Genomic DNA, 11322 nt, shown 5'->3' with positions numbered 1-11322 from the left:
TAAAAACAGAACTGTGATAACTCAGCAATTCTTCAGCAGAATGTTTTGAGATATGTAAATATGAGCCCCCAAGTAGATTTGCCATGACAAAGTTCACAGTGAAAGGAGCACGTCACCTGGATTTTATGATGAATACAATTTTCAGGCTTTCTAATGACAACATGATGAACAAAGCCAGCTGTTCCTGCAGTTGCATGATCAGGCACACTAACTATGCAAAACCTGTGCCTAATTAAGGTAGACTAACAACAGCCATGTTAGTGTTTGTTGTAATTATCCATCCATCCATCAAGAGAATCAAACTCTTTCACACTAATTGAAACAAATGTAATTAACAAGCATGAGCTTTTGTAGACAATTACCAACATCATCAGATGCAAGTGAGGAACTTAGTGTTGCAAGCCAGACAAATCAGTTAATAGAATGTTTATCTTTAGGACTGTTGGAAAATTCAGGATACAATAATAAACAACACAATGCTATTTATAACCATTATTTCCACATCATTCTCTTGCCAGGTGATGAGCCTCAAACCCACAACTGGGCTCATACCTAACATGCAATTAACCTAATCTGTGCATTGACTTGGTCTGAACATTGCATTGGTTTTAAAATGGAAGCACCAGAAACAACTGCAAATGGGAGACTTACATATGTCTCATGACAATTTGTACTTCTCAAGTCACTGAACCTGAGGATGCATTGGCACCCAGCCCAATACTGAGTTCTTACTGAGGTGGTAAATCTTTATCTGGACTGTGCCACCTTAGACTTCCTGTAGGGGCTGGCATGATGGAATGTTCCTCCATATATACTTTCCCCTTCAATATAAAAACTAGCATATTTATGAGATGGGTTCTAGTCTTGCCTTCTCTCAGCCATCTAGTTTTCTATGTATGTGGGAGTGGAGCTTCCTTTGTTTTTGTATGGGACCATCATGTGAAACCCAACCTGCAACCTAAAGTGCTATAGCCCAGACACAGGTTTACCACCTCAGTGAAAACTTGGGAATGTATAAAACATTAAGGTTAAAATTAATTGTTATGGATAAAAAGTATTTTTTAAACTAACAAACAAACACAAAAATAGAAATACTGGCCTGCATCCATCCAACTGATGCCCTTGAGCAAGCACAAGGGCACTTTGATCCAGTGGGAAGCTTCTGCTAATAAAAGAGGTGGGGAGGCAATTTTTGTCATGTCCCCCAGCACCTTCAGAACAGAATTGTGGGGGATGCAAAGAGAACGAGGAAGAGAAATCAGCAAAAGAAAAAAAAGCCTCCCCTTCCTTCACCAATAGAAGCAACTTCCACTGGTGCAACTGCACTAGGAGGGCCAATTGGATTCTACCCATAACGGCTAAGTCAATAGTACCGGTCAACACTTCCACCATGACCTGGTCACTACGCTTCCCTAACTAATTACTGTGCTTCTAGAGAACTGGTCTTTTGAGTGATTTGTGACCATCAAAATACAGTACAGTAGGGCCCCACTCATATGGCGGGTTACGTTCTGGACCCCCGCTGTAAAGTGAAAACCGCTGTAAAGTGGAACCCATTGAATAGAATGGCGCACGATGCCTGAAAACTGCCATAAAAGAGGAACAAGCGCTGTATGAGTGGGGCTTTAGTCTAATTGCGTCTAATTGAGACCGCTGCATTGGCGAAGCGCTGTAAAGCGGGGCCCTACTGTAATTCATATAATGGAAAAGTGGAGGAAGAGTTTATTATTACATGTTCTCTTAGGCAGTGTCTTTGGTTTCTTTTGCCAGAGAGAAGCACAACTGCAGTACAGTAGTGAAGAAAAGCATATTATTTCCTGCCAGAACATCACCATTAGGTTCAACAATACACGGTGTATCTTTTGTTACCCTCTCACACAACATGACAAGACAGCTGTTTCAACAAGGTCTATGCAGAGCAGCTATATAAGGCCTATGTAGGACAGCAAAGGAATAATTCTAAAGGTTTAATGGCCAGTGTAAGCCTTCATACTTTGACTCTGCCACCTCATGAGAAGAGGCTGCCATCAGGGGACAATTTGGTTCAGCTCCCTCCAAGATCCACTAAAAGGGCCACTAGCTGTACTGCTGCTTCCCCTCCTTCCTGTTGCCACCTGTTTCCTTGCACACCCTGCACAGAGCGGATAAATGACTGAGTAGCAATAGCAATGTCAACCACAGACATAGGAACTGCCTAATACTGAGTTGGACCATTGGTCCATCTTGCTTGGTATTGTTTACAATTACTGACTGCAGATTTCCAGGGTTTCAGACAGGGGCCATTCCCAGTCTTACCTGGACATGCTGGGGACTGAACTTAGGACTTTCTGAATGCAAAGTAGATGTACTACCGCTAAGCTATGAGAAAGAGGAACAGTAGCTGCTGTCTGACTGCATAATCACCAGCCCTCACTCTGACAAGCAAGCAGCCAGCAGCTATGACAGCAATGTGGAGGATGAAAGGCCACTGACGTAAGTGAGCCCACACGAAAAGAACCTTGCCTAAAGACTGACCCTGACCTGATTAGGCTATTGTGAGGAAAGGGCACTATATATCTCCCCAGAAACTCATATTTATTATTGTTGTTGTTTTAAATTTATACCACATTTTTCTACTCACCATAAGCTGACATGTTCCAGTGCTGAACTGTATTAAAACAGGTTGCAGGGCTAAGCCCTGATGAGCCTAGGCTCAAAAGAGGCCTTGGAGGGTTCTAATTTAAAACTTTCACCTGTAATGCATTTCATGGCTTGGGCACCTGAACTACTTTGATTTATTAAATTTGCTGTGTGTGTTCCAGGCATCTGTTATAAACCACATACATTTATCTCTTTCACTGCATATGAAACATCAGCATATATACAGTCTGGGCAAAATTATTAGGAATGTTTGGTACAGAGGATCCTGACTTTTGTGTAGAGAGCTGGACTAGAGAGCTTTTGGGTCATTATTGACCCTATAAACAGGCTGAAAACAGGATGTTCCCTTAAATAAGGCATTTCCTGAATTCTGGTATGCTACCACTGTATTAGAAGCTATTTGTCAACTCAATGTCAAGCAGTATCAAAATTCATGAAAACTATGTTGAACATACTAAGTGCCAAGTCACTTAACTCTTAGAAGATTCTTTTCCGTGCTGGATTTCCAGAAAATGTCACCCTAAAGTTTTCACTTAATGGAAGAATCATATCTGAATTTAGATACTGAAAATGATACGATTCCCTTACTAAAGACCACTTTCCAGTTAAACACTCATTAAGTAGATACTGGATTTTAGAATTCTTAAAACCACATTTAAATGAAACTTAAACAAAAACCTAAGATGATTCAACCTGCATCTGCAAGCTGTTAGAAGTTGATCTACAGGAAACATGTTTAATAAGACTATTCTTTGTTCCCAGCATGGCAACAACAGGCACATCTGGAATCAATTACTGAGTTAGCACTAAAATAAAGTATAGTGATATAGGTAACAAGTTAAAAAGAACAAAATGAAACAAGTAGGCTACAACAGCAGCATGCTATGTGGCTGGCTTGCCTTTTGCATCGTTTTACCTTCTTGAGAGAGGACAATGAACTTTGAAAATTTGATGACTTTCCCATCCAGAGTCCAGGTGACAGAAGCAGGAGGATCTGAGGAAACCCGACACTGCAAGGTTAACTTTTCACCTTCTGCTACATGGGTATCCTGTAGCTTTTCTGTAAATGATGGCGCTGTTCCCTTAAGCTGTTCCATTTTGTTATTCTCTACGTTCTCTTCAGCTATCCCTCCATCAACTACTGGCAGGCAACCATCTTTGCAGTTGATGTCATTCTTATCCTCTTTCTCTCCCAGTTTGCTATGTAGCAATTCAGAATTGGTTTTGGCAACCTGAGATTTGGAGTTAGTGCTAGCATTCTGCATTTTTGATTTGCAGCTGGCATCCTTGGGTTCTGAAACAGTGCTGGTATCTGAGATTTTAGACCTGGCATTGTTGGTGTTCAGTGTCTTGGCCACTGGTGGATTTTTAGAGTTGGTACTTGCATCTGCTGCTTTAGAGAGGGTGCTGGATTTCTGCACATCTGAGCTAGCCTCAGTATTTTGGCCTTGGGCACTGAGGCCACCATTCTCAGTTGGTGCTTTTTTCTTTGTGCCAAGCACAGATCTAAAATCTGGAGTGGCTGGCTTAGTGGTAGGTGCTTTCTCTGGCAAGGAAGTCTTGGGAGTGCCCTTTTTGGCCAACACTGCACGGAAGTCTACCTGTTGAGGACCATGGACTTTCCTTTCCTCTTCTGACAAGGTCTTGGGCTTGACCTGCCGCTGCAGGTTAGCACGGAAGTCCATTTGTTCGGCTGGAATTTCCTTCAACTCCTCCTCAGAAAAAGTTTTGGTGTTGACTTTCTTTGCCAAAATGTCACGGAAATCAATCTGCTCAGCCTCCTGCTGCCTAAGCTTCTCCTCTGTGCTCTCTCGGGTTTCTACTCGTCTCTTGAGCACCCCTCGGACGTCCTCCTGCTCTTCCTCAACTTGCTGGGCTTCACCAATGCACTTTCTGAAGCCTCCAATACTTCCGAATGTCAGTGCATCATGATTATCAGCATCTCTCCGCTCTGTCTGCTTCCCACTGCAAGCGGAGAAGGAGGGTTGGGGAGAGAGAGAGAGAAAGAAGGGGAGGGAGAAAAGAGAGCAAGCAAAGAGTTGGTTTAAAATATCCAGGAGCCACCTTAGAGCCAGGACAAAATATGTTTATAGAAGGGAAGGTTGATTAGAAGAACATGCTCCATTAGTTTATTGCATCAATGATGACTTCAGGAACCATATAAGGGCACACGCCAAAAAAAAAAGTGCTCCACACTGGCTTGGTACAGTTTGCTTCAGCTGTGTGATGAAAACAATTTGATGGGTCATATTTGGGGATTAGGTTGAATAGCAGCCAACCAGAGTCTACAAGGGAAGAGAATTAGCAGAGCAAAAAATAGAACCCATCCATTAAGTTCCTGGGAACCGTACTTACTCTCTGTGTATTTCCCCTTTGGAAGTTTCTCTCAGCATCAAAGACACCTGACAGCTGCATTCTCCAACTTGGTTCCTGAAAAAGTTAAAATCAGAATCAGTAAGAAAAATACTTTCTTTTGCTAGAAACGGAGCAAACAGCATCCAAACAAAACCCAAAACACAAGTGCAAAACTCAGCCCTCAATCTGCTTCCTTTTCCCTCACCTAGCCCCACTATTCCAGTAAATAGCCAAAGTAGCTAACCAACAAGGCTAAAAACAATGTTTCCCACCCCTAAAACCTTTCTCCTTGTTGGTGAAAGACACACAGAATCATTGCTAGCATGCTTTAAAATAAAGGCTGGTTGTGATGGGGGGAGCACCTTCAAAACAGGTAACCCGAAGGAAAATAAATATCAGAAGCTAGAAATTCCAAGCAGAGGAAAAGCACTGCTTTGCAATGTTTAAAAGTTCTGCAACTCTTGTCCCATTGTTTGTTTATACAAGACCAAGTTTTTAACTTTCCTAACAGTAAGCCATTATAAGCAGAGTCCCCTCTTCCCATCCCTTCCCCGCCCCCTCATCTCCCTCCCTCGCTAAATAGTGCAATCAATCCTCATGGATTGTTTCAGCCTGTGCATGTTTATATTAAAAATAAAAAATAAAAAATAAAAGTGTCACCATATATGGTGCTGAGCACTTATTCTTCCTTTTGCAGAGGAATGCCAGAGATGCCTGTTGGAAATGACTCCCATTAAAGAAGTCATTAAAATACTTTCCCCCTTTCCCACCCACCCACCCCAGTCCATGTTATGCTTCACAGCAGATACATCTTCAAAATGGCTCATCTCCCCCAAGAGATGCCAAAAGAGAAGGGAGGGGAAAGCAATACAGATTTCATGGCTTCGGGAAACTCCATAAACAATGCTACTGCATCCGAGGGAGTTCTTTATTTAAAAAAAAGATAGATTGACCCTTTGACAACAGTTAAAAAAGAAGGAAATATTTTATCAGAGGGTAGATTTTCAAGAGTTTTCCAGTATAAGCCCAACTCCATGACTAGCCTGGAAGGTTTTTTTATGGTTATTATTTGGAAGATTTGTCTCTCTAGAAACATTCTCAGGACACTGGATGTACAAACAGGAACATGAGAAACTCCTGAAGTATCCTTTTTTAACTGAATCCCATTCTGTTTTCAAAATGGCTGAGACTTAGCAGAATCTTCAGAACAAAGAACTAGGACTAATAGAAACCTGTGGGACATTTCATTTTAGCCTTGAACTGAGCTGCGTCCCTGTAATCAGCTTAGATCATAATAGCAAAACCAAGGATGAAGAATCTGTGGTCCTTTTAATGTTGTTGTACTATAACTCCCATCTTCCCTGACCACTAGTGATGCTGGCTGGGGCTGGGAGTTTGAATCCAACATTATCTGGAGGACCACAGGCTCCCCCCTCCCTGATATAAAAGGTCTGCAACAGAGATCATTAATAAGTTTATGAACAGGCCTATTCAGAGCTGACAGCCAGTGTGGTGTAGTGGTTAGAGTGTTGGACTATGACCTGGGAGACCAGGGTTCGAATCCTCACACAGCCATGAAGCTCACTGGGTGACCTTGGGCCAGTCACTGCCTCTCAGCTTCAGAGGAAAGCAACGGTAAACCACCTCTGACTACCAATTACCATGAAAACCCTATTCCTAGGGTCGCCATAAGTCAGAATCAACTTGAAGGCAGTTCATGTCCATTTTTCATTCAGAGCTAGATTCAAATAGTTTTAAGTTACACTGAAGGTGTATTTGCATTGTAGCTTAGCAAATTCTGGAAAAAACTTCCTGTTAGAGTAGTACGATAATGAACCAATTACCTAGGAGGTAGTGGGCTCTCCAACACTGGAGGCATTCAAGAGGCAGCTGGACAGCTACCTGTTGAGTATGCTTTAACCTGGATTCCTGCATTGAGCAGGGGATTGGACACGATGGCCTTATAGGCTCTTTCCAATTCTATGATTCTATGAAATTCAATGCGGAAACTCAAATCCAACATGCAAATGTGCACACACACATACACACGGCTTTGGTCATTTACAACCCGCATGTGTCTGATTCTTTATGCGTTACAATCAAGAACATATCCTATATCCAATTATAATAATGTCTACTGGAGCTACTCTTCCCCCATATTAGGGTGGCCATGTGTACTGCTTTAGAGAAGATAGTTCTCTGTTTAAAGAGTTGTTGCAGAGCAGTCCACTATTTGATGGAGTCCTCTATTTGAATGTTCATCTAGACCAACTCCAGTCTACAAACAAACACTACAAAGTTGCCCATTTACAGTTAGCACCTGGACAGCAGACTGAACAGGCACACAGCTCACCTGATCACAGATGTCCCCACTGAGGTGTGATGTATTGTATTTCTTTTTATATAGTAATTATTCCTAAATTTGCATCTATACATGTACATTAACTTATGCAAATATGTGTCCTCTTTTATCCTCTTTTTTGGGTGATGCATAAGTGGCAATCCTACCATTCTTATGGAAACGTCTCTAGCAAAATCTGTATAAAACCATATTCAGTAGCAGTGTGTATTATGACCTCTGATTTTTGTGCTTTTCTCGCTATGGAATTATCAGATTTTAGCCCATTTATAGTCCCACTGCATTCAATGTAGAAATGGAGTTTTCTCAAACAATTTCTCCCTCCTCTGTAGTCCCAAATACACCCACGTAAAAACACTCCTAATTCCAGTTTCCTAAGCATACCAGATGTAAAAAAATCCAGACATTTACATTTTTATAATTTCCTTTTCAAATTTCAAATGAATCTTTTTTACTGCAATGGCTGCTTATACCAAGTATTGCAACTTTTTTAACTATGTTTTAGAATATTTTTAACTGTTTTAGAATATTTTCAGTTGTGTTTTATAATGTTTTCAATTGTGTTTTGGAATGTTTTTAATTGATTTTAGTATGTTTTTGTTTTTCTTGTTGAATTGTTTTGTTTATGCTTGCCACTATTGTTAACCAGTATTGTTATTACTCACCAGTATTTAAGAGAGTTGACTTTCCCAGGCCTACCTACAGATGCCAGGGATTGAACCTGGGACCTTTTGTATGCACAGAATGTGCTCCACCATTGAGAGATGGTCCTTCCCCCTAAGGAATTGGTTGAGAGCAATGCACCATAATGTTTGTAAATAATATATCTGCTTGGTGGACCCCCAGCTATATAATCACTCTGGTTGAGGTGGATTTAGAATGCAGACTTCACACACATTTCAAAGAATTTTCCCACAAAAAAGTTCCAGGAATGTACTGGATAAATTTCAGATAATTTCAGATTTCAGATAAATAGATTTTATTTCAGATAAAAATCTGAAATCAGGGATTCCCAGGTAAGTTAATAGGCAGCCAGTATAACGGGCAGCAGGAGCTATGCCACATTTTGCCAAACACAGAATTTTAATTTAAGCAGCTGCTTCTAATTTTTTATTTGGTTTAAGTTCTTCTGTCAAAAATCAGGTGTCAATCAGTTTGTCAATTCTATCAATCAATTATAAACTCTGTCTGTACCATACATTTAAAGCACTATCATACCACTTGAAACAGTCATGGCTTCCCCCACAAAATCCTGGGAACTGTAGTTTGTTAAGGGTGCTAAGAGTTGTTAGAAGATTCCCATTTCCCTCACAGAGTGATAATTCCCAGAGTTCCCTGGAAAGATAGATTGATTTTTAAACCACTCTGGAAACTACAGCTCTGTGAAGGGAATATTTTTATTTATTTATTTATTTATTTGATTTATATCCTGCCCTTCCTCCCAGTAGCAGCCCAGGGCAAAATAGGGGTTTCCTCACATCTCTCAGCATCCCTAACAAACTACAGTTCCCAGGATCCTTTGGGGGAAGTCCTGGCTGTTTGAAGTGGTATAATAGTGCTTTAAATGTATGGTGCAGATGGAGCCATAGACATGCAGGGTTCTAATACTCATATCAGCTGTAAGTATTTCTCCTTACAGCTGGTATCCTCAAATACTGGTGGGCTGTAGAGAAGGGGTAGGGAACATTTTGGGCTTCATGGGCCATCTTTGACAGGTAGGCAGCAGGCATTATGTCACAAGTGACAGGTGGGTTGTCCTATCCACTTGTCAAAATTTCTTGTGTAGGGTTCCCAGGCTTTGGAACCAGAGTGCAAGGTGCATTGCCAGTCCTATGCTTTGCAAGCCTCCCCACACCTCTCCTTTCCATTCTTGATGCCAAAGATGCAAAGGATATGTGCAAGGAGGCTCACAAAAGGCTTGGAGATCTTCCCTGCAGTTCTCCCCCGTGCCCAAGTGTTGGAGGATCAAAGAGGAAGTGTGGGCAAGGCCCACAAAGGCCTTTGAAGCTCACAAAGAACAGGGCTGGGAGGGAGACATGGTTTCCACTGAATGGAAACTGTTTCCCCCTCTTTAAGCAAGGCACACTCCAGAAAAGGAACTATCCAGAGCCAACTTTAAGCTCCTGATTGTTCCTTTGAAACTCCGCTGTCATGATCCCCTCTGAATACTCTGATTCAGACCAGGAGTGGGAAGCACTGAAGGAAAAAGGGGAAGAGGAGCCACTGGAGCAGAGCCTCTCCCTCTGGACTCCCCCAGATCTATTGATGAGGTGGAAGTCCCCAAGGAGGCTTTCCCCCATCCACAGAGGAGGGGGCCCATTAGAGACTGTGGAGGCTGTTTCCCCACCAGAAGATGAGGATCACTTAGGGACATGGTCTGCTGTGACAGAACGGGAGAATTCAGAGGGGGAGGTGGGTCCAGCAGTGTCTCTCAGGGCGAGGGCGCCATCTAGAGAAAAAAGGAGACTTGTCTCCCTAGGCAGAGCACCCACCTAGAGACCAGAAATTCCTGCAGGGGCAGGGATTTTCATGAGTCAATGGGCATTCTTCACCTCTGCTTAAAAGCTTGGTGGGAAAACTTGATGGAACAATTTCACAGCTCCCCATGCAGTCTTGAAAACCTTACTACTGATCTTGGACACCTGAACTGTGGCCTTGATCCTGAACCAGAATAATTGTTGCTAACCCTTTCCCTTGTAAGAGCACCTGGACTATATTCTGTCCTTTCCACCATTAGTCTGCAATAATAAATGTTCACTTCTCTACTTACATGAAAGTGCACCTATTGCTGTTTTTTGGGTGGGAACCAGGACATTCACCTTTACCCATGTATGATGTCAGGTGTAGGACAGGTGGGCATGGCTTCCTCCAAATGGCCTCATGGCCAAATGGGAAGCCCTGGATGGACACATTTGGCCAGTGGGTCAGCAGTTCCCCACCCCTGCTGTGGAGAGTAAGTCCACTGCTACATCCTTACATCTGCCCATGGGGGCTATCTTTACCTCTTTTGGCGATTAAAGCCTCAGACAGTAGCCCCAGTGTATTCAAACTTCAAACCTAAATTAGACTCAGTTTTAAATCTCTGCAGCTTTACCTTCTGCTCCAAATCTGCCAAACACAACAGAGCCCCATCAGCCCTACTGCAAATGCAGTCCCACTCCTACTTCAAGTTATTTTATACTATGTGGGAAAGACAAAAAACAAAACAAAAATGTATCCAGGGAATATGGAAATGGTGCAGTAAAATTTAAAAGATAATCCTAAGACTGCAATACCATGCACACTTCCTTGAAAGAACACCCCCCCCCGAATATAGTGAAATTTACTTCCAAGTAAGTCCCATGCTTAGGATTGGGTTGCACAGGAAACTTTTGTATTTTAACTACAACTAAAAATGTAGCACACGACAGTTTGTTTAAAAGTATCCCAGGCCAAAAAAGACATGTAGGTTAAACAAAATAAAAAATATTAACCGAAAAAGGCAATATATCCAAACACGGTAAATAGCATGTAATGATATTATCAGTAAGAAGTTGTACAACTACTCTTCTTAAGGCCATACCAGGGAATATAGTTTTTTATTTGATCAGCCTTGCCTGGAGGAAAAAGAATCTCAATGTGGGTTGTTGTTTTTTCCAGTCAAAAACATTTTAGTTGACACAGTTTCAAGAGCAAAGAAATTCAAATTCACATCCCACAAAAATGGTGCATGAATCCATATGCGGGCAAATAAATGCTGTGCATAATTATAAAATTCTTGATCAGACTTTTGCAAAGAGAAGTGAGCACAGAAGACCAAACAATTGGGGGTGGTCAGAAGGTAGATTTCTGGATGATTTGCAGTAGATTTTCAAGGACTTCTGACTCCTAAATGTCAACAGTGGCAATAACAAAACATCTCTCCCCTTCCTCCCCAAAAGAGATCCTGTTAAAAGGATCTGTACTAACTTAGATGTAAGTTTGTGCTC

General features: G+C 41.8%; 1 protein-coding gene across 11 annotated transcripts in view; it reads right to left on the bottom strand.

Annotated features, from left to right (window-relative positions):
* Window positions 1-11322, bottom strand: part of MYLK (myosin light chain kinase) — a 323824-nt gene that overhangs the window by 114377 nt on the left and 198125 nt on the right. For 10 of the 11 annotated variants that reach the window (XM_061609072.1, XM_061609074.1, XM_061609073.1 and 7 more), the window contains 2 exons: window positions 4996-5070; window positions 3557-4605 (listed from right to left, as the gene is read on the bottom strand). In XM_061609072.1, coding sequence (XP_061465056.1) covers window positions 3557-4605; window positions 4996-5070 — 1124 coding nt within the window. Of the gene's footprint in view, window positions 1-3556; window positions 4606-4995; window positions 5071-5357; window positions 5491-11322 lie in introns of those variants that run through there. The other variant, XM_061609080.1, reaches the window with a different exon arrangement.

The sequence above is a fragment of the Rhineura floridana genome, chromosome 2 (assembly GCF_030035675.1).
Source record: "Rhineura floridana isolate rRhiFlo1 chromosome 2, rRhiFlo1.hap2, whole genome shotgun sequence".
Lineage (NCBI taxonomy): Eukaryota > Metazoa > Chordata > Lepidosauria > Squamata > Rhineuridae > Rhineura > Rhineura floridana.
The sequence above is the reverse complement of the archived record's forward strand: the minus strand, read 5'-3'. Positions and strand labels throughout refer to the sequence as shown.